The sequence below is a fragment of the Budorcas taxicolor genome, chromosome 7 (genome assembly GCF_023091745.1).
Source record: "Budorcas taxicolor isolate Tak-1 chromosome 7, Takin1.1, whole genome shotgun sequence".
NCBI classification, from domain to species: Eukaryota; Metazoa; Chordata; class Mammalia; order Artiodactyla; family Bovidae; genus Budorcas; species Budorcas taxicolor.
The window spans coordinates 21,343,075-21,365,682 of record NC_068916.1 but is presented as its reverse complement, the minus strand read 5'-3'; the positions used below and the strand labels follow the sequence as shown (position 1 = coordinate 21,365,682).

The 22,608-nt window shown below is 59.7% G+C and overlaps 1 protein-coding gene across 11 annotated transcripts in view; it reads right to left on the bottom strand.

The window, feature by feature from the left end:
• The window catches only part of DOT1L (DOT1 like histone lysine methyltransferase), a 50,671-nt gene that overhangs the window by 9,666 nt on the left and 18,397 nt on the right, over window positions 1-22,608 (bottom strand). For 7 of the 11 annotated variants that reach the window (XM_052643171.1, XM_052643173.1, XM_052643164.1 and 4 more), the window contains 17 exons: window positions 20,641-20,704; window positions 19,883-20,111; window positions 18,645-18,739; window positions 18,133-18,195; window positions 12,543-12,598; window positions 10,850-10,929; window positions 6,212-6,280; window positions 5,671-5,777; window positions 5,441-5,482; window positions 4,595-4,705; window positions 4,275-4,509; window positions 3,742-3,855; window positions 2,972-3,063; window positions 2,472-2,573; window positions 1,882-2,019; window positions 1,260-1,385; window positions 173-639 (listed from right to left, as the gene is read on the bottom strand). In XM_052643171.1, the coding sequence (XP_052499131.1) occupies window positions 173-639; window positions 1,260-1,385; window positions 1,882-2,019; window positions 2,472-2,573; window positions 2,972-3,063; window positions 3,742-3,855; window positions 4,275-4,509; window positions 4,595-4,705; window positions 5,441-5,482; window positions 5,671-5,777; window positions 6,212-6,280; window positions 10,850-10,929; window positions 12,543-12,598; window positions 18,133-18,195; window positions 18,645-18,739; window positions 19,883-20,111; window positions 20,641-20,704 (2,190 nt within the window). Of the gene's footprint in view, window positions 1-172; window positions 640-1,259; window positions 1,386-1,881; window positions 2,020-2,471; window positions 2,574-2,971; window positions 3,064-3,741; window positions 3,856-4,274; window positions 4,510-4,594; window positions 4,706-5,440; window positions 5,483-5,670; window positions 5,778-6,211; window positions 6,281-10,849; window positions 10,930-12,542; window positions 12,599-18,132; window positions 18,196-18,644; window positions 18,740-19,882; window positions 20,112-20,640; window positions 20,705-22,608 lie in introns of those variants that run through there. The other 4 variants (XM_052643166.1, XM_052643167.1, XM_052643174.1 and 1 more) reach the window with 4 other exon arrangements.

Genomic DNA, 22,608 nt, shown 5'->3' with positions numbered 1-22,608 from the left:
AGAAACAAGGCGTGTCCTCGGTCACTCTGGAGAGTGTGAACACGGCTGCAACTATGTGTTCAGAGCTGACAGCCCTGGCCTAGCAAACCCCCGATTCTCTTCAAAACTGATGACTCTCAGATGAGAAAACCCACAGGGCCTGTACAATGCAGTGACACTGGCCTGCACTCACCGTGGGTGCAGCTCGCTGGCAGCTGCCTTGCCACTGGCCGCATGGTCCTGGCTCAGGTGGCGCCGCAGCACCAGCTTGGCAGGGGATAGCCTGGTATAGTCAGGCAGGGCCAGGCCGGATAGCTTCTCCAGCCGTGGCCGGCCGCTGTGGCTAGGGGTGCAGGGCACGACCTCCTGGTCTAGCGGAGAGGCCAGGTACTGGGGGGTGTTCTGCTTGGGTGAGGGCCGACCCAGTGCGCTGCAGAGCTCATAGCCGGCCGCATGGCCATTCATGGAGAGCTCGGGGCTCAAGCTGCTGAAGGGCGGCAGGGAGAAGCGGGCGCAGTCCAGCTCCAAGTGAAGCCGGCCAGGCTCGGCCTCTGGCTTCCCACGAAGCTGCAGGGCCAGTGCCTCATCAGGCGGCACGCAGGACTTGAGCTGGAGCAACTCCTGCTGCCGCTGGCTCTTCTCCAGCTCCACGATGCTGATCTGTGGGATGACCAGGGGGGTGTCAGGCCCGCCCAGCCCCAAGCCCAGCACCCCTCCAGCCAGAACCGTCCAGGAGAGGAGGATGTGGCTGGTGAGCTGACAGGTGAACGAGCGTCAGAGTCGGGCGCAGGTGCACAGAAATGATAAGGGACCCAGGCTCTGTGGCCATCATGGCGACTGCCAGGGTAAGACATCAGGACAGAACCTGTCCTGGGCGGGCCAGGGCTTGAGGAACCGCATGTTTGGCTTTTCCCCACAATTAACGGGCCGCTCCTTGATTCTCAATTACGGAGGAGGGTCAGAACCCAGAGTGTTCCCTCCTGAGACCCCTCCTGCAGGCCCCATCACACACAGGCTTGGGCAATAAATCTCATTTCTGTGACACACGGGCTGTGACCTTGCAGAAAGCTGCTCTGGGGAGGTGTGTGCTCAGGACACATCCTCAAAAGGATCTCAGTGGACACCAGTTCACCATGAGAGCTCTGTGGTCAGAGATCCCTCAAAAGCGTCCCAGGGTCTGGTGCTGGGAGCTGCAGTCGAGGGGAAGGCGTCTCTGTAGGTGAGCCAGGGAGTGGGGAAGGGGGCAATGAGGAAGGCTCCAATCCCCAGCCCAGCCTTACCTGCAGTTCCAGGCAGTGCCTCTGCTTCTCTGAGATCTGGCTCTTCAGGGCCTGCTTCTCCTTCAGCAGATTCTCCAGGGACAGCGTGGACCAGTCCAGCTTCAGCTCCTCACACCGTGCCTTGAGCTGTGGGGAGGGTGTTGGGCTGTGAGTCCAGGCGGGCAGCCCCCACCCAGTATGCACAGCTGGTGGGGGTTGGGAGGGGCTCCAGTGGACGGCTCCTACCCAGGGGTGCCTGCAGTGGAGATGGGGAGGAGCCCCTGGTACACAGCTGGGGCACGGAAGAGCAGGAGTCTGCTGCCCAACCCCAAGCCCGCACCCTCGAAGCACAGAGCAGAGCTGCTTCTGGAGGCAGGGCTGAGAAGATGGGTCCTTGGGAAGGACACCCTGCAGGAGCAAGTGAGGGACATCCAGGAGAGGAGACAGGGCGCTTCCAGCAGGCGAGGCCCAGCACACAGGGGGATGTGGGCTCAGGGTCCCTGGGCTGTGTAGGCGGGGGAAGGGCTGAGGGTGCCCTGGCAGTGAAGATCAGAGCCTGAGTCTGAGATGCGCCAGGTGCCCTTAGAGCATCCTGACGGTAGACAGGGGCAAGGAGGGGTCCCACCTGGCCCAGGATGCTCACCAGCCGCAGGCTCTGGCTCCTCAGCTCCCGGTTGCCCTTCTCTAGCTGCTCCGTCTGTTCCCTCAACTGCTGGTTGTGAGCCGAGATCTCCTTCTGCGCTTGGATCAGGTCGTTGTAGGTCAGCGCCTTCACTCCCAGCTGAGGACACACCATGGCCCAGGTGGGCGCTCACAGGGCCATGTGCAGACTTCCCCTCGTTTTCTTTGATGCGGACCATTTTTAAAGATTTTACTGAACTTGTTACAATATTTCTTCTGTTTTATGTTTTTGGTTTTTTGGCCGCAAGGCATTCAAGATCTTAGTTCCCTGCTCAGGGATTAAAACCATGGCCCCTGCACTGGAGGGCGAAGTCTCAACCACTGTACCCCAGGCAGTCCCAGGAGCTGCCCTCTGACCGCCCCCAGGCTCCAGGCCTCCTGTGAGGGAGACTTTCAGCGTCAGAAGCACAGGAAGGGCAACAGTCCACCTGGATATCAGCTGTCTGGGCTGGGGTCCCAACCCTCTCACCTGTCTGCCCACCCGCCTGCCCATAGCTCAGCACTGGGGGTCATGTGCAAGGCCTCCCGGCAGCCAGGCAGGGACCAGTCTACCTCGTCCAGTTTCTGCTGGAAGAGCCTCTTGCTCTCCTCCTTCTGAGCTTGGCAGTGGCCAAACAGCTGCTGCGCTGCGCCTAGCAACCGGGCATTCTTCTCCTGCGGGGCAGGGCTGATGAGCGCAAGGACCATGGCAGGAGGGAGGTGGGGGAAACGCGAGCAGATTGGCCAGACCCCCATAAGGGCTTCACCCCAGAACGTGGTGCCACACAGCGGTGGCTTCAAGTCCTGTTTATAAGCATCGCGGGGCCTTATGCCGCCCACCCTCCAGAGAGCCATGCCCGAGCTGGGCCTGACTGAGGCTGCAGAGGACACGCCCAGGCTGAGGGCCCCCTAGATGCCTCTCAGCACGGGGGACACTGTCCCCAGATGAGGACGCCTCAGCCATCACAGCAGGGCCCGGGCCAGCTGCAACCATGGGGCCATTGGGCCCTGAGGTGGGGGATGAGTGCCCCCCAACCCTCCCGGGAACTTGGCTGGCCGCACGGGGGCCGCACCTTCTCCTGGTCCAGCAGCTGCTGCAGGGTGGCCTTGTACTGAGGGGTCTTCGTGTATGCCAGGAACTGTAGATACTGAATCCTGAAGGACTCTGCAAGGAGAGAGCAGGCTGGATGTCGACACAGGAAGGATCCCGCCAAGGCTCAAGGCAGGGGTGGGGTTCATGAACACATGCAGGCCCCACAGGGTTTTGGTAGGGCCAGGGCTCTGCCCCAACCTGCGGTCATCCCCTCCTGGGGCCCCGCAAAGCTCCTGGCATCACCGGCCCATGTTTCCTTTCTCCCACACGTGTGGGCTCTGGTTGGCTAATCTGCCAGTTTTCTTGGTAAACATACGCTACTGCTGTTGAGAAAACTGATAGCTCCCAAGGTTGTAAAGGGTTTCCTTCACCCAGCTTCTAGAGGTGAGTGATCTCAACACAGCCCACCCTTGCCCACGACTGCGAGCTCAAGTTGGCAGAACGGGGTCTGATCCCACGGGATCCTGGCACCATGGACACGGAGGCCATCCTCTAGGGGGGTGGAGCTGCCTCCCTGGCCCCACTCACTCAATGCCAGGAGCCCCCAGGGTGGCCCAGTGTGCCCTGGGGCAGAACCTTAGCCTCAGACCACCACACGGGCCCTGGTGATCCCAGAACCCAGGAGTCCGCTGGCAGGATAAGCCTGAGCCCTGGAGGTGGTGTGCTCCGCTGCACAGCATGGGGCTCCTGCCGGGGTGTAGACCAGCTGCTGCTCGCCCTCCCTGACCCATGGGCCCGGCTGGTGCTCACCTAGCAGCCTGTGCAGCGCGGGCGGGGTGGGTGCCAGCAGCAGCTGCTCAGGGGTAGGCCGCTGCACGCTGGGAGGTAGCTGGTAGAATGGGCTGTGAGGTGGCCTGTGCGCGTCTGTGGGGACACAGCAGTGGTCACAATCCCATTAACGGGGCCCGGAAGGCCACTACAGAGCCCCCAGTGCCCCAACAACAGGACTCAACACAATTCCCACAGCCCCAACCACCAGACACTAAGCTGTACACACTCGTGACCTGGCCACTCACTCTGAGCCAAGCCTCCTGCCAGGACCAGGAGCGTGGGAAGCCAAGGCCCTAGGACCTGCTCCCGGGCAGATGGCTGGGTCAAGCTGACCACACCAATGGCCCAGGGGACCCCTGAGGTGGTTCCTCCCGCAGGTGGAACCTCCCTCAGGAAGGTTCAGAGCTTGGGCGTACCCACACAGCACGCCCACAACACTGGCACAGCAGCTTCTGCCCAAGGACCCCACGGCACTCACTCCCAGGATCCCACAGCACGGGGGCGGGGCTCACCCTGCGGCAAGGGGGAGGCCGCTCGTGACACGGTCTGGGCGTGCAGCAGGTCCAGGGCGCTCTGGGTCTTCTTGGGCTTGCGCTCGGGGTTGGTGGCACTCATCTTCTTGGGGCGCCCACGCTTCCGACCGACCATCTTCCGGCCCTTCTTGTTCAGCTTCTTCTTCCGGGCCTTGGAGGGAGATGGCTTCTTGACAGCGGCCGGCCCAGCTTTCTCCTCCTCAGCACCGGAGTCCTGGTGGAAACCCGCATGAAGGACTGGCCAGAGGTGTGGGCTCTGAGGGTGGCCTGGCTCCCTCCCCGACCAGAGTGGGGCTCACCACGGGGGTGTCTGCCGGCACAGCTGCCTTGCTCTCGGGCACCTTGGTGGGTGTGGCTGTGCTGCTCTTGTTCTCCCGCTGCTGCCGGCGCCGAGCTGCCTCTTGTTCCTCCTGGTGGGCAGGCAGGGGGTGTCTCCTGAATCTCAGGCACCATGTGGAACCCCCTGCCTCCAGGGGCCCCACAGCTCAGGCTCCCGGGGGTGGTCAGCCAGGTTCTGCTCATCTGCACCCTTGATGACGCCGCAGGGAAAAACAATACCCACACCCTGTCTCTGCCAGGACCCCAGCAGCCTTCAGGTCACAAGGAAAAGTTATTAAAGGCAGAGCCTGGGTGCAGAGTGAGGAGCTGCTGAATGGCCTGGCCTCCCTGAGGTCCCCACAGCTGCTTCCCCACTTGGGGGTGCTCTGTCCATGAAGAGGGCTAAGGGACACCCTGGGTCACCAGCAGGCAGTACAGTGCTGCCCATGAAGCCGTTCTGTCTTGGATGGGGTGGTAGTCCCCACACTGTGACCTGAGGTCCTATCACGGTAGGAGGGGCCCGGGTTGGGGGCTCCTCCAGGCTCACAGGCTCATCTGAGCCTCCAAAGAGAAAGATGCTGGGACACTGGGACACACATCCCACAAGATTCAGGGACAAACTGACAGGGACCAAGGGGCAGCAAAACGTTTCAAAATGTTAACTGTTTTCAACCTATTATCAACCTGTTTCCCCCCAAATTGTTGAAACTGCTCAAGTCAAGGCTGTCACAGCCAGGGGCCCCTGGTGCCCAGGCCCGAATCCGGACCCTCAGGCCCTGGTCAGCACCAACCAGGCTTATAGGTCAAGAGCAAACAGACAAACTTACCCTGAGTTTTGGATTTTTTAGACTAGAAAAATAGTTTTCAAGCTAAAAATGGAAAAGAAAAAGTCTCATTAGCGGTGGAAAACCCTGCAAGATGAAAGCCATATCCCAGACCCACCAACGCCAGGCAGTGACGTGCCCAGGGAACATGCTGGACCCCGGGGTGGGAGTACAACCTCTGCCCCCACCAGGTTAGCTGAGAGGCAGGGCAGGGGCGCTCGGGCACCACTCACTATGGTGCGGTCGATGGTGTGCAGGTAGTAGGAGACTGGCTTCCCCGTCCATGACACCGAGCCTTTTAGCGGCGACAGCTCCACGACGCGCATGATGGTGCCGATGTCTGTGCACAATGGGCCCATGGGTCAGGGGACACCTGGGCATCCCAACCACCGGCCTGGGAGGTGCCCATGGCCCTCCCTCCCCCCGGCCCTCAGCCGAGGACAAGGGTGGGGACAAGCCCACAGCATGGGCTCTGAAAGAGTCTCGGAGTCCAACGAGACAGCGAGGGCAGCTGCAAGGATGCCCAGGTCCTGTATATGCCCCCAAGGGGCGTTGTCACTCTCCCATGGGACCTGAGACTCTCACCCCTACAACCCTGACCGGGGCTATGTCTGGGGACATCAGGGGCTGTCACATGGGGGATCCTGCATGGAGTGAGTGGAGCTAGGCCCAGGATGCCCCCAGGTCACCTCTGCTGGCAGGGATCCTGCTTTAAGTCACTGCAGGTGCTGACAATCAGACATGTTAACAATCTGGCAACACAAGTGTTCTTACCACTCAAGTTTCTACTGTTTATTCTGAAGTTCAGAGGCGCAAAGGGCTTCGAGGACACGATTCTGCCACCTGGAAAACAGAGAGGGGTCAGCACCGCCCTGAGGACACCAGCACGCGATGCAAACAAGAGCCTGATGACATCAGAGCAGAGGGGTGCAAAAGCGTCCAGGAAACGAGCCCCCAGCACCCAGAAGGGAGGACGCACTGTGAGTCAGTCCTCTGCTTCAGTGAGAGCCAAACTAAGCGGCATCTGAGTGCCCTGGCCTGGAGCACTGACTGCCTTCCTGCAAAGGTGCTCACAGCCCCACAGCCCCAGGGCTCGGGGTGGGACAGCTGGGGTCCTCCACACTGTCTGCACTGTGCAGATGAGCCAGATCAGAACCAGCCCTGAACCATGCTAACAGACAGAGCCTGAGGGAGACCCGGGCCCTGACCCAGACAGACAGAACTTGAGGAGAAGCAGGTCAAATCCACACAGACAGAACCTGAGGAGAACCGGATCCTGATTCACACAGACAGAACATGAGGAGAACTGGGTCCTGATCCACACAGACAGGACCCGAGGAGAACCAGATCCTGATCCACACAGACAGGATCTGAGGAGAATCAGGTCCTGATCCGCACAAACAGAACCCGAGGAGAACCAGATCCTGATCCACACAGACAGAACATGAGAACTGGGTCCTGATCCACACAGACAGGATCTGAAGAGAACCAGGCCCTGATCCACACAGAACCTGAGGAGAACCGGGCCCTGATCCACACAGACAGAACATGAGGAGAACTGGGCCCTGATTCACACAGACAGAACCTGAGGAGAACCGGATACTGATCCACACAGACAGAACATGAGGAAAATCGGGCCCTGATCCACCCAGACAGGATCTGAGGAGAACCGGGCCCTGATCTACACAGATAGAACCCGAGGAGAACCGGATCCTGATCCACAGACAGGACCCGAGGAGAACCGGATCCTGATCCACACAGACAGAACCTGAGAAGAACCGGGCCCTGATCCACACAGACAGAACATGAGGAGAACTGGGCGCTGACGCACACAGACAGAATCTGAGAAGAACCGGGCCCTGATCCACAGACAGAACATGAGGAGAACCGGGCCCTGATCCACACAGACAGAACCTGAGGAGAACCGGGCCCTGATCCACACAGATAGAACCGGAGAAGAACCAGATCCTGATCCACACAGACAGAACCGGAGAAGAACCGGGACCTGATCCACACAGAACCCGAGGAGAACCGGACCCTGATCCACAAAGACAGGATCTGAGGAGAACCGGATCCTGATCCATACAAACAGAACCCGAGGAGAACCAGGCCCTGATTCACACAGACAGAACATTAGGAGAACCAGATCCTGATCCACACAGACAGGATCAGAGGAGAACCGGATCCTGATCCACACAGACAGAACATGAGGAAAACCAGGCCCTGATCCACACAGAACCTGAGAACCGGGCCCTGATCCACACGGACAGGCCCTGATCCATACAGACACAACCTGAGGAGAACCGGATTCTGATCCACACAGACAGAATCTGAGGAGAACCGGATTCTGATCCACAGACAGCATCTGAGGAGAACCGGGCTCTGATCCACACAGACAGAACCTGCGGAGAACCAGACCATGATCCACACAGACAGGATCTGAGGAGAACCGGGCCCTGATCCACACAGACAGAACCTGAGGAGAATCAGGGGTTGACCCCACACAGCCATAATGGGAATGGTTCAAGTCAGAAACGGCTGCACAGGAAAGTTTTTCCAGTAAGTCCTGGCATGCGTGCAAATCACTGCAGAGAAAAGAACCACAAGGACTCGAAGCCTTATGCAGAGAGGTCACTGTGACTGGTGATGTTACCTTCAGAGTACAAAAGCTTCCCCTTACCCTGTATGAAACGCTGTCTCTAAATGCACCAACGCAAGAAGGACTGAAACTGTCCAGTGTAAGAAATAAAGAACCAAGAATAAATGTCAAAGAAGAGCTTCCCTGATGGCTCAGTTTTTAATAATCTGCCTGTCAACTCAGGTGACATGGGTTCAATCCCTGGTCCACGAGGAACCCAAGCGCCACGGAGCAACTAAGCCCGTGTACCGCAACTACTGAGCATGTGCTCCAGAGCCAGTGCTCTGCAACAAGAGAATCCAAAGCATGGAGAAGCCTGCACCCCGCTAGAAACTAGCCCCCGCTGGCCACAATCAGAGAAAAGTCTGCACAGCAGGAGAGACTCAACACAGACAAAATACATAAACTTACCCCCAAAAAGTGAAAGAAATATGTTACAAGGAAAGTGGAGTGGTCAGGATGAGCCCCTCAGCACATGCTCACATGCTCCTGACTATCCAGGCGCAAAGAGCACCCTAGCATCAGCCTGGCCTCTGGCACCCCATGAGGAGGCGGTGATGACAGGTCCCTGGCCAGCTGGGTGCACATTTAAGCAGTCACTGTGGCCAGAGTCTGGGGTTACCCCAGGCATCGTGGAGGCGTCTGAAGAGTGGGGCCGGGGAGTGGGAGGGAATAAAGCCCACACATTCCAGGATGCTTTAATTAGAAAGCCCAAACAAGTTTTTAGGGTCAACAGGATATGTTAAGAAGACTTCTGTGGGCATGTCACTGCAGGGCCACAGATCCCAGGTGACAGGAGGGCCTGGTAGGCAGTCCCACTCCCACCAGGGGCCACGAGCCAAGCATGTGTGACACCCGATAACTCAGGACATGGGGTGCAGAGGGCAAGATTAAGCAGACCATGAGGAACCAGTGCACCCCAGGTGACAATCCATAAGACAACGATTCAGGATGCCCAGTGGGCAGTGTCCAAATGGAGGGGCTGTGCCCCGAGGCCCAAAGGCTACAGAGTGGGACCCCACAGCCAGATAGATGCCTGGGCCAGCTGGGAGGACAGCAATTCAAGCTCTTCTCTGGGTGGAACCTGGGGCTGGGGAAAGGCACTCACTCCCATAAACCATCAGGAACGACCCCTGCCGCACGCTCAGGCTTGTGCTCACCTGCACACGCATGCAAACACATGCAGCCGGCTGTACTGAGGGCAGCTGGAAACTGCTTCTATGCTGGGTGATCCTTTCAATTCTTCTGTCCGCTTGACATGTTTCATGATGAAACATGGAGGACCCACCCTGCTTCTCTCCCAGCCATGGACCTCAGGAGGACATAGGAGTCTCCCTGGAGCCTTGGGGACAGGGACGTGGGGGATGAGGGAGGCAGCGCAAGGTGCCTGCCCGTGTCAGGCGAGGCTTCCCTCCAGGACAGGGGACTCCTGCTGTCTTGAGTCACGACTGGAGAAGCTCTTCCAACCCCCCTTGCTGAACATGCCAGACCTGCTCTCCTACCCTGAGCCAGAGCCCAACTCCCCAGGGACCCAGCGGTGGTGATGAGAACACGAATGAACGCCAGTCCTCATGGGTGTGACGCTCCACAGGCACCAGGATGCCCTGGCACTGTGAAGGGATGCCCCATGGACTGCTGCACCTGCTGCATGACCGCAAGATCGTGACGCAGTTGCATCCCTGCTCCCTGTACCTTCAGTGGTCTGGAAGCTTCTCAGAGACCACCCACTTGGGGACAGCCCTGCTCAGGTTTGCCACAGGCTGGGGGAGGAGCTTGGGACACAAGAAGATCCAACACCCCGGCGTTTCTGAAGGGCGGCGAGGGGAGAGGAAGAGGTTGAGGAGAGGAGGGAGGGAAGGCCAGTGAGGTGAGCAGGGTCAAAAGCAAGAACTCAGCCTCAGCACCTTCCTCTCGGCCTCCCTGTGGACTGTCAAGATCCCCCATGAGCTTCTAGCCAGACGCCATCAATACTCCCTCCATAAAACCACTCCTGTTGCCCCAAGTCTGCACACTTTCACACACACACGGAGCACACCCTTCCTAAAGACTACATGGACTCTGACTCAGAATCAGAATGGAAGCTCAGCTTTCAAGCTCTGATGACCTCTCCCTCCAGAGCTGTGCCCAGCAGTCCCACAGGGATTCTGAGACTCAGAGCTGGAGAGGTGAGCTCCCCTCCTGGGTGCTTCTGGTCTCACCCAACCTTGGGACGGAGAGAAGAGAGAGTGGGGAAGTGGTGGGGGGCTGCAGCCAGGCCTCAAGGGTCCAGACACAAGAATGCCCTGGGCAAAGCCAAAGGGCTGGTCTGGACAGCCCCAGCACCCCAAGGCTGAACTTCCACTTAGTCAAGTTCCAGTATGAGACACACAGTTAAGTGCCCAGGACGTCCTTAAACTAAGAAGTTACGCACTGTCCATGGAAAACCCAGATGACTTGGACAGCCTGCAACTCCCTTGCTAACCAGGTCCCCACCCGTTTCCCAGGCAGCTGCAAGCTCTGGCCTGAGCAGTGGTGAGGTCCACTCTGTTCACTGAACATTCTGAGCTGGGAGGCACCCTGCCTGCAACCTAGGTGACAGCAAGAAAGACAGACAAACCCCTCCCTCCTGCCTCCGAGGCCTTCCCACTGGGGCTAGATCAGAGGATGCTGCTAGTCAGGACCCCAGCATGCATGATCAAGGCCGCTGCTACATGGCCCAAGCAGGACGGACAAAGGGACAGACGTGGGACGGACGCAGAACGGACGCACAGAGCAGAGACAGAGGGATACGTTACCTTCCTTCATGTTTGCAAACCGCTCCTTCAGCTGGTGATCCACCTCAGGACCAAAGGCAAAGTTATTCACAAATACAACACTGCAAAACAATGCTCCAGTTGAGTGCCAGGTTCTGCGTGCACACGCACAGAGCTGCAGCGCCTCCACCGCAGCGCTGTCCGCACCTCCTCCACAGCGGGGGCACAGGCTCAGGGCCCATGGGGCGTGACAGCTGCCCCAGGTGCTGCCAACACAGACCCCTCAGCCAGATCCCATGAGAAGCAGGCTGCTGGCTCCCTGGGGAAGGCCTGCACCGACACGGGCGTCCCCAAGGCTGGTGCATGGGCAGTACAAGCTGGGCCACCTGGGCACACAGGGGTGAGGCCGCCTGGGCAGGAAGGCAGCACAGACCCATTGAGCTACACTTGGAAGGGAGCCCACCACCTGAGGGCCCAGCACGAAGTTTTTCTGAGGCAGGGGCTGGCCCAGGCTTCCCGTTTTTCCAATGTTCTCTGGCATCTGAGGGCCTGAGAAGCTCTGTCTGCAGATGCCAACCAGGCAGTCGGGGGCTCCTGCCCCACCCAGGGTCCCCCATCCCTTGGCCATCCTCTATCCCTTGGCTCCTGTCCACATGGGGGATCTCCCCAACCTGGGTTTCCCTCCTTATTTGAATGTGACAGAGTAGCCAGCTGCCTGCCGGCCCCATGCCGCTCCTCCTGAATCTCGGCAAAAGGACAGTCACAGGGCCTGACCAGGGCGAGGACACACTGACTGCTGTGAGAGAGTGGCAGTGGGAGCCCTCAGCTGGGGGCTAAGCTCTCCCAGCCCCTACTTGGGAAAAAGCACAGGGATGGTGAGGTTATGACGGGCAGAGCCCTGACGAGAGCGGCTGGCTGGGAGGCCTCCACGGGGAGCGGGGACATAGCCTGGGAAGGCTGGATGGCAGGGTCTCAAGGGGACTGGCCAGGAGAGGGCGTGAGCCAGGACAGAGCCTGGGGTCGCCTGCAAGGAGACAAGGCAGCTCCGAGGCTCATGGGAGCTGGGGTGAGGCGGGGCCTCGAGGTACTCCAGGCCAGGTGGACAGTGGGCAGCCAAGGCTGGGAGTAGGCCCCTCAGCCAGCTCTTCCTCGCCATAACCATGACCATGGAGCCCAGATACAGCCGCAGGGCCCCAAAGGAGAGGCCCCACAGCTGCAATAGAGTCCCCACACTCAGACTGAGGGGGACACTTCAAGCCAGCATGTTTTCTCGACAAAAGGGGGATAGCATGCCCGCCTCAGGGGAGACGTCCTCACTGAGATCAAAGATGGGGTCAGACCTCTGTGAGCGAGAAGATAATGACGGGGCTCAGGGCGCCCTGCAACAAGCACGTGTGGAAGGAAGGTCAGAGAGAATGACTGTGACCCCTTCCCCCAGTCAGAGCCAAGAGCATGTGACACACTCGCTCCTTGGTCACTGAGGCCCGGGGAGCCACCAGGAGTGTGAGCACACGGCCCCACGGCCAGGGCCAGGAGGATGCCCATCAGGCCCCAGCGCAAGGGACACAAAGGCGGGGCCACAGCAAGCTCAGGACAGGTGGTGGTGGTCGCTGCTGTCCAGCCCAGGGAGGCAGGGGGTCGGGACCCTGTCTGCTGGTGTGACCCTCAGGGAGGGAAAGCCACATCGTCCCTGCCAGCCCGGCCCCTCAGCCCCACCCCCAGGCCCCGGCCGTACCTTGTGTTAGCAATCCGTTCTCTCCACTCCTCTGAGAGGAAGTCCCCCCTCTCCAGCTGAAAGGAGATAAGCGGGACAACCCATCACTTGGGGCCTCACTGCCTCTGTGTTCCACCCCCGTCTGACCCCCAAGAAGAGATGGAATGATCAGAGGCCCTGACTGGGAGGATGTGGGAAGAGGCCAGGGTCACAGCCACAGGCTGACCATGCACGTGGACACAGCTGCCGGAGCACCGGAGGTGCTGGAAAGTCCCAATGCCATGTCCATGCATGGCCAGCAGGGGGCGCCCCAGGGTGACCATGTGCCACAGAGCTGGACTGCAAGCGCTGTGACAGCATCAGGGCCCCAGGGTGCAGCCCAGCGCCCACCCACACTGCTGTGGGCGGTCTCCCCGTGCCGGGGGCATCCCAACGTTTCCAGTACCACTCCCACTACTGTCTCCCTCAGAGGACTAATCTCATTTTGCCTCAAGGCCAAAGTGCATCTGAGACAACACAAGTCTCATTAACCTCATTGTCTAGAACTGTAACATTTCAGAAAACAAGAAATCTGATTTTATGATTCTTCAAAAAATGTTATCATCCCACCCCCAGTGTCCACCCACGGGAACATCTGCACACCCCTGTCCGCAGAGCACAGGTGTGGACAGTGCATGTGTCTGTCGCGTGATGGACAAGCAGATACACACATATCCCCCCACACCCAGGAGCATCCGTCAGAAGCCCTGACACTTGCTACCATATGGATGGACCCTGAGAATATGATGTTCAGTGAGAGGAAGCACAGAAGGACACACAGGATGTGATTTCACTGATGGGAAACATCCAGAACAGGAAGGTCCAGAGGCAGAGCACCTTGGGGGAGCAGGTGGGGGTGACTGCTGACAGGCCCTCATCTGCACTCCCACCAGTGCCCCCAGGTGACAGGGAGGCCCTCCAGGCAGCGATGGGGCAGCACCACCCAGCAGGCCTAGCACCCAGCAGAGGTCCTTGCAACGAGCAGCGCCCAGGCAGAGCAGCTGCGGGTTCAGTACCCTCCCTGCACACGGAAACCACCAGCATGGGAGGGGCCGAGCCTTGCTGGGCAGAAGAGAGGCGGCCATCCTAAAGGATCCGGGAGCTGGCGGAGGGCTGTCCATGTCCAGGGGATCCATCTCTGGGTCTCCCAAGTTTGCCACCGCTCCCTGCACACAGCCCAGTGGGGCTGGGCACTGATTCAAGTTCAAAATCCTTGTGATGCTGTGCAGGAGAAATCTCATGCTGCGGGCCCAGGGCTGTGTCCTGGGGAGGGTTCTCAGTGTTTCCACACTGTCCGTGCAAACACCTCACATCCTCCCAGAGTCTGGGGTCTTGGCCATGGTAGGTAGCAACACTGGCATGGCCAGCACCCAGAAAGATCCCTGGGAAATGGGGTCTGTGTGAGCCCCCCGGGGGACCACACCTCCCTGGTGCCGTTACGTCTCATCTGGGCATGGGGTCTGTACGAGCCCGACTGGGGACTGCACGTCACTGGTTCTGTCATGTCTTGTCCGAGGGAGTTCAGCCCTACTAAAAGCTCATGCCTGGTCCTGGGACTCATCCACCGCCTCCTTCCTCTATTTGCTCTGTCCTGTCCCTAACACACTGGTCGGTGAAGACAGCCGACTGCTGTGTCCTGGGCTCCCTCAAGCCCAGCCTGATGCAGCTCCTCTCTGTGGGGCTCACCCACCCAAGGAAAGCCACTGGAGCCACAGCACCACTGCTCCGCGGCGGCCTCAGGCTCAGGGCAAGAAAACAGCCACTGTCCTGCCCGCCTGGCCCCCGGGCTACCTACCACCTCTTGGCACGGGCAGGCCCTAACTGGTTGAGGACAGGGACTGACCGGGCCAGCTCTGTGTCGCTGGGGTCCACGTGCCCAGGTTAACAGTGACAGGAAGGTAAGCACGGCCTTCCTGTCACCCCCACCGAGGACCGTGACCGGCCCAGCTGGCCCAGACCTCCAGCTCCAGAGGAATGTGTGTGAAGGCTGCCCCACGTGACCGCCCTTCCCCAACCAGGGAGACCTCCAGTGTGCCCCTGCTCCAGGCCGCAAACCAGACAAGGCGGGCACAGCCCCCCTCACCACAAGCCTCCTCCTATGGGCCACCACCCACACCACATGGTGCACATGCTCCCCCTGCAGAAAGCACTCCCTCCCGGGGGCCCCAGGGAGGCCCCACCCGAAGCCATAGGGCGGGAGCCAGCGACGGGTGCCCCAGACTCAGTCACCCTGCCACCTGCCTTGGAACGGCCACAGGTGCAGACGCGGCACCCGACTGCCAGCCAGTCCCTCGGAGCTGCTGTGTGCTAGAGCCACCGGAGGAGGGCAGGGCTCGTGCTCTGGGCGGCCCGTCAGCAGCACCAGGTCCCTGCCAACCTGACCGCACCAGCCCGAGGGCAGCCTCGCCCACTGGGCTCCACGCTGCCACCTGGCTGGGGGCACCTCCTTCAGCGGCACTTCCGAGAACTCACTGACACCCTGGCACAGGAAACCTGCTTGTGCCAGGCCCGCCACCAGGCACCAGTGGCACGCGGTTACTCAGACATCCCCAGGCAAAGGGGCACCCTGAGGTGCTGGGGACATAGGCAGAAGCCGGGCACAGGGAGGGCCCAGGGCTTCAACAGGAGGAGGGGACCCAGGAGGAGGCTCTGGCGCCCGCAAGTAAACACATTGGCTAGGGTGTCTGCTGTCCCTCGTCTATCATCAAGTGATGGAGGCAGGACTCTGCCTGCCGACCAGGGTGCCTGCTTGAAGCCACACAGAACCTCAAGGAGGGCCTCCCCAGACTTAGCACACACCCTCCCGCCAAGTCCAGGCGTTGGGCAGGAGTTGTCACCACGGCTTCCTGGAGTAGGGCTGCCTGGACACCAGAGGCACTGCCGGCTGCTGCTCCAGACACAGCAGCCAAAGCCACGACTTAAGAGTCCTCAGAGCCAAGTTCTGCTCACAGCCACCTCGTGGGGCCTAACAGCAGGGCCCTGATGAGTGCCTGGCCTTCAGGAGGCAGAGAACAAGCAGGTTTCCACGCAGGGGGCTGCACCAGTGCACCAGCTGACATGCCACCAACTCCCAATCACCCCCCTCTCAAACTGCACTGCCTCCCGATGTTGCCAAGAGAGGGAGGAAGGAGCGGTGACCCACCAGGCAGGCAGCCCACCAGCCTCACCCCCACCCTGGCCTCCGGCCATGGGCGTCGTGCCAGCAGCTAGAACCACACTGTGAATCAAGCACCACAGGCTGCTGCGGGTCCATGGGGCATTCTGGGGCCTAAGTCAACCAGGCTTTTACATCACATGTTTCAACCATTTGGCCCTCTCATCAGAAGCAAGAAGCACTTTATAATTTTAAAAACCTGTGTTTTAGGAGGTTGTGCTGCTGCTGCTAAGTCACTTCAGTCATGTCCGACTCTGTGCGACCCCATAGAGGGCAGCTCTCCAGGCTCCCCTGTCCCTGGGATTCTCCAGGCAAGAACATTGGAGTGGGTTGCCATTTCCTTCTCCAATGCATTAAAGTGAAAAGTGAAAGTGAAGTCACTCAGTCGTGTCCGACTCTTTGTGACCCCATGGACTGCAGCCCACCAGGCTCCTCTGTCCATGGGATTTTCCAGGCAAGAGTACTGGAGTGGGGTGCTATCGCCTTCTCCGAGGAGGTTGAGGCCTTAGGAAAATGGCAAGCCATCCAGGAACTCTTATCAGCATGCCAGTGGGACTGGGGACAGGACAGGAAGAAGTTTCTCAGAAATAGAAACGAACTGGACTAATTTCCCTCAGCCTGAGCAACAAACACTAGAGGACTGCAGGTGTGGGAGGACACAGGGGCCAGAGGTGACACCCTCATATTTCACTGAGGGGAAGAAACCTATGAGAAATCCCATCAAGAGAAAGGGGAGGGGAGCTGGGCCCACACTGCAGATGGGTAAGTCCTGGCCCAGGGAAAGCAGGGCAGAAGCAGAGGGTGATGGCTGACCTCCCGACATGGGGTCAGCATCACCTGGACGCCAAAGTCAGACTCACAAGAGGAGGAAACCAGTATCTCCCCGGGCTGCAAATACCCACAACAAAAAGGAACTATTCCCAAGGCCAGATGGGGTTGACCTCAGGCCTGGAAGGCTGGCTCAACCTTCAAATCTTCTATTCTATGGAGGAAAACAAAAACAGTCAACAACCACAACAACAGTCACCCAGAAGTAACACCAGCAACTACAGCAAGGCTGCAGATAAAGGCCCTATCATCTGTTAACAGACCACATACAAAGTCAACGGCTCACCTCCTAGGCAGCTTCAGGCTGGAGGCCTGAAGCTACGGGACTCTGGGCTGACTCCCACGATGCTATCATGGCAGGGCACTGCTGAGAGCAGACCAGGGGTGGGGGTGGGGGTGGGGATGGGGGGGCAGCAGCGTGGAACTGAGCAGAGCAGAGCACCCACTGAGTATGGCCGCTGATGACACAACAGAGATGGCTCAGCAGAGAGGGGCAGTCTCTGTAGCAGACGGCGTGGGACGGCTGGACGTCCACTCAGAGAGAGATGAGTCTAGACCAGACCTCACACCCCTTGAGAATTACCCCAAAAGAAACCACAGGCCTAGAGATGAACCACACAATCAAGGACCACCTATAAGATATCTTAAATCCAGGTGAGCTGAGACTGGACTTTCACATCAATACTGAGGGTGCAATCCCTGAAAGGAGAACCAGTCAGGTGGCTCCAGGGCCGAAACTCCATCTCTCCTGCTGGCCCCCCACCCCCTGGAATCACACACACCATTCTATTCCCTGAGGCAACAAGGAACGCTAGCTCTGGCCCCATATCCCCCCGTCCCCCAGGACCCCCAAGAGCAAGACACAAATAACGTCAGGAATCTTCAGAGGGACCAGGAAGACCACATCACAGCCAGGTGGAGCTTGGGGCCCTGGGGGACCTGGGACAGGAAGTGGCGTGTATGCTGAAGAGCCAGTTTGGAACCTTCCCCCTGCAATGCCCCGGCCGCAGTCCTGCAGATGGAGGCTGCATGGCAGCCCTATGTCCACTGGCCACTGAAACCTGCAGTGGCTGACAAAGCCCTGAGCACAGAGATGCGCTGGAGCTGAGAACATGGAGTTGGACACCCCAGGCAGGAGGAGCAGAGAGAGGCCAGAACATCAGGATCCAGGAGGGAGACCCAAAGAACCTCGGCATTGAAGGCCGAGCTGACGGATGCGGGGAGAGGGGCACGGGGCAGCGGCACCAGGCCAGCTCGTTGGTGGGGCCTCACTGGTGCAGGCAGGGGGCAAGCACGAGAAAGATGCCCTTGGCCAGCCCACACCCCACCGCCCCACATGTGGTCCTGAAAGAGCCGGTGCTCCCAAGGCCTCGCTGGGTGCCCGAGGAAGAGAAGTGGGGCAGAGTGCGGGGCCGGAGGAGTCGACTGCCTACAAGGCCCACAGCAAGGAGGCGGCAGGTGGCCAGGAGGCAGTGACAGCGGTGGGGAGGGGGCTCCGGGCAGGGAAAAGAGGGGCCGGCGGGTCAGGGGAGGCGGCGCAGAGGGCGGGGCTGCACCCTTAGCCGGGGGGCATGGAGCGATGGCACTCACTGTGTATTCTGCATGCTTTTTTCCATACCATTTCATCCACTTCCTGAACTCTCGGTCCATCGTCTGCAAAGAGCCAAACCAGACAGCCCATCAGGGACCCGGTGGCCAGGAGGGCGCCCCTGTCCTCCCCATGCCCGTCCCGCTCCAGGGTTCCCGGGAAAGGAGCCTGACTGCAGGGAACCAGAGTGGGCAGGCGTGCAAACCACAAACTCTCAACGGTTTCCCATGGCGACACCACCACTCAGACGCGCACTCCTCAGACCTTGCTGCCTCCCCTATCCCAACCCCCAGCAGACGCTGGCACAAGGGTGATGCCAGCTGACCCCCAGCACCAGGGGAACCAGGGGACACAGCCGCAACGGTCTTTCAGGGACACGTGAAGCAGGGACCCCCTCCCCTACCTTCCCTCAACCCCAGCACAGACTGCCCCCTATCCTGCAGGTCGCTGCACACCAAGGCTGGAAACAAAAGTGACACAGATGTGGCCGCACCCGGGGCCCAGGGCCACTCACCTCCGCGTACTTGGCTGGGATGTCAGCTTTCTCTACACCATAATGATGTTTGCAGTTGGTGGCTGCGGCAACCTGCAGCACGACCTGGCCCACCCCTTCGGGGGGGAGAGAGAGAGAGAGGTGTCAGACGCACAGCAGGACACACCCAGCAGCCGGGCCATGACAACAAGATCATCAGGCAGAGGCCTTGGCCTCTCAGCGCAAGTCCCCGAGTGCCCTCTCGGGTCACAGAATGTGTTCAAATGCCCCAGGCCACGGGCTGAGCACCACCCCTACCCCCAGCCAAGCCGTGCTCCATTTCATCACGAAGAAGATGCTCAGTGGCCACCCAACTGGGACCTGCCATGGTCCACGGCCCCACGGGGCATTCACTGTGCACACGTGGACACAGCTTTTCGAGGCACAGTGACCCCTGGGAGGAAGCACCCCCCACCAATGAGCCATGCTCCACCATCCACCTGAGTTGGGAGCGGCCCAGAGTGGTGGCAAGAGGCCCCGCACAGCACACGCCCACAGGACATGGCAGGATCTGTGGGTACTAGCTCACAGACAAAGGAGGCTTCTGAGACTGTCCCTCCTTGAACTCAGGCCAGGTGCACTTCAAATAAAGTGTCAGGAGCCCCAAGATTTCCCATTTTGAACAGAACAGAATCCAATGATGGAAACAAGCCTCTATTCGGAAACAGGGTAAACAGGGAGAGGACATGGGGTCCCTCCCGGGGGGCAGGAGAAGCTAGGGGACCTGGGGTCTGAGGAGGCTGGCAGTTTTCAGAAATCATAAACCTTCTGACACACAGGGGAGTTTTACAGGCTTTTCTAGAAACGACCTTCAACCATGTGCATGCTTATTAGAATATGAATTGTACACTTAAGCCAATGACAATGCCACCAGAGAAGCCACCTTTGTTTGCAGGGCCCTTCTCAAGTGGCGAGGCCACGTCATATGGGACAGGACCTTGGGGTCTGTGAGTAGATTATGGGGGGCAGTGGAGACCCCAGAGTGCTATGCTTGGGGTTCCTGACAGAGCAGCCCAACCACACGCCAGGGAGCCCCTTGGGCAGCCTGTCACCTGCACAGTCCCACCAGGACAATTTGGCCCATGGCTTCTTCATTCAGGCAACATGGCACACCCACGGGCACCCGCCTGGCCCCAGCCCCCAGAACCTCTCCTCATGGGGCGGCCATCCTGCAAGCACAAGGAGTGGGGGAAGGGGTGGGGGGAAGAGCCCCCACCTACCACTGCCCAGGTCCACGAACAGGTCATCTTCGGTCATCTTGATCTCATCGATCATCTGGGCGACCAGGTCGAAGGAGGTCTCCCCATACACCTCTGGGGAGAAGGGCTCATAGTTGTTGAGCTTCTCAGGGTCGGTCACCGAGTGGTTGTAGACCTGCTGCAGGATGTGCCGCAGGAGCCCAGTGGACGGCCGTGTGTTCAGCTTCATGGGCTGTGTGGTGCCCTTCCACTGCGACAGGGCACACACACAGTTTGCGGGGCCACACCACCCAGCCCGCTGCCCCAACCCAGCGGGGACACAAGTGCGCAGGAGCGTGTGTGAGCCTGCGTGTGTGTGCCAGTGGTGTGAACCTACGTGCGTGTGTGTAGACAGAGTGTGTGTGGGTATAGATGTGTCGGGTTGTGCGTGCATGCAAGTGCAGCTGGGACCTGGGCAGAGCAAGCTCCCTGGCACTGCTCTCCCCACAAGCTGGTCTGTCCTGGCGCCCAGAGCACCCGTGGGGGAGAAGCCCCAGGAAGGTTCCCTGTTACCAGCTGGCTCAGCACAGCTCCCAGGGCATCCACAAGGGCTGGGATCACTGGCCAGCTCAGCCCCAGCCATCTGCATCAACACAGTTCCAGCCCCGGGCCATAGTGTCCACACCCTGGGACACTGCAGACCCCACACCATGACTTGATGGGCAAGGAGGGGGCCTGAACCACAGCTCAGCGGGCCGAGATGATGAGACAGGTCCGAGGTGAGGGTGAAGGCCACCTACCAGCTGGTGGATGCTGTCGATGGCCCGGTTGTACTTGTCACAGAGCCTCTGCATACTCTCAAAGCTAAAACAAGCAAGGGAAGGCACTGGTCACCGCTGGGCTCAGAACAAGCCACCAGGCCTCGGGGGAGGGGGCAGAGGCCATGGGGCAGAGCTTCAGTTCACTGTGCCCTGAGGGCTCAGGTGAGGAATGAGCTTCACAGCTGTTCACAGAACAAGGCAGGCAGACCAAGGCCAGCCTCACCCCCACCTGTAGATGCAGGAAGTCCCGCTGCCCCAGGGCTGGGGGACAGCTGGGTGCCAAGGGCCACTGCAGGCAGGGAGGGCTCCCAGCACTGCTAGTCGGGTGGGAGGGGACGATAATCAACACCCAGACCCTGCAGACAGAGGTCAGCACCCGCCTTCCTGCTGGCGTGGCTTCTATTTACCCAACAGTGTGAACTGCTGACACTTGCCCAGATACAAGCATCCACGTCAGAAATTCAGCGAGGGAGTTGTCGACCCAGCTTCTCCCCACACCAGGGGGGAGTGTTCAGTGGAAGGCCCCAACCCGGGTTCTCCCAGAGGGTATCTGGGGGATCCATGTTTGTCAGTACCGGCAATGAGCAACCCGATGCCCCTGCACGAGGGGTCTACCCCGGCGTCTGTGCTGCACGGAGGAGGGGGCGGTCACTTGGGGCGTGTCTCCTAACGCCACCCACATGCTGGGCAGCAAGATAGCTGCTCCCCAGTGAGCACCAAGAGCCCAGGACCCCTGAGATGTATGCAGAGACATGGGGGGGAGGCAGAGACATGGGGGGGCACCCATCCACAGCCTCTCTCAACCTGCATCAAGACCCCTTGACCCTGGGCCCTGGATGGACCCCAAGAGCTTAAGTGCACTTCCTTTTCTAACAGAAGCAAAGGGATCTAAATGGACCCGTAACCACATGACACGTTCAATCTCCGAGAATAGCAGCAGAAGCTGAAAAGCCAGAGACCTCGATAATGGGAAAGAGCCGATGTGGGCGAGGCCAGTGAAACCTCACACAGACAGACAGCGAGGGGACATGCGGCTCTAATATGCTGTGAGCAAGCTGACACGATGAGGTGGGAAACCCAGAATGGGTTTCCCACCTGTATGCTCAGGGGAGGAGTCCAGCCCAGTGCCAGCCCAAAAGGGACCCTGGTAACACAGGCCAGGAGTGGGCAGCCAGGGCAAGTGCCAACACTCCGGTCTGGCTGTCCTCAGGGAGAAAACCCGCACTAGTTCCCAGATTCCTTCTTTGTGCTCCAGCTTCCATGTCCCTGTCAGAGCCCCTGACTACACCCTGGTATACCTTCTCCTGGGAGAATGCACACACATGGAGGCTCAGAGGAGCCTGGCACCTGGGCCCCGCTGTGCCAGCCCTGCCCTCACACACCCCTGCTCTGGGCAGGACTCCGAGGTCACTTGGGTTGCGGGGAGCGGAGAGTTGCCATCAGACTGCACCTGCCCTCTCCCAGCCCGGAATCCTTTCAGTCTGCTTAGGAGCTTCGAAACTCCCCCTCCCTACCCCCGCGCAAGCACCTTGGAGCAGAAGCACCTCTCAACACTCCACTGCTTGAGCCAGGCACTCGGCCCTTGACCACCAGGAAATGTGAACCATGTGGATCTTGAGACCGACGTTCAAGGTTAGAGTCCACAGGCACCCCCACCCTGGGGTCAGGGCTGATGCGTGCACCCAGACACCTAAGCCCGTAACGGCCACCTGTACCAATTATCGGACCGGAAGGAGGTGGGAAGTGAGAGGAAGGGACTAGGGCTGACTGAGTCAGGCAAGTCCTCCAGACACAGGAGTGAGACCACTCAGCCTGCGCAGGGGCCCGCAGGCACCTTGGGGCCACCTTCTCTGTCAAGAGCAGTCACCTAGGCCCACAGCCTGCGAGCGATCAAAGTGAGCCTGCCAAGAACTGAAAGAGGCAGGAGAGTCTCTCAAAGAAAAACAA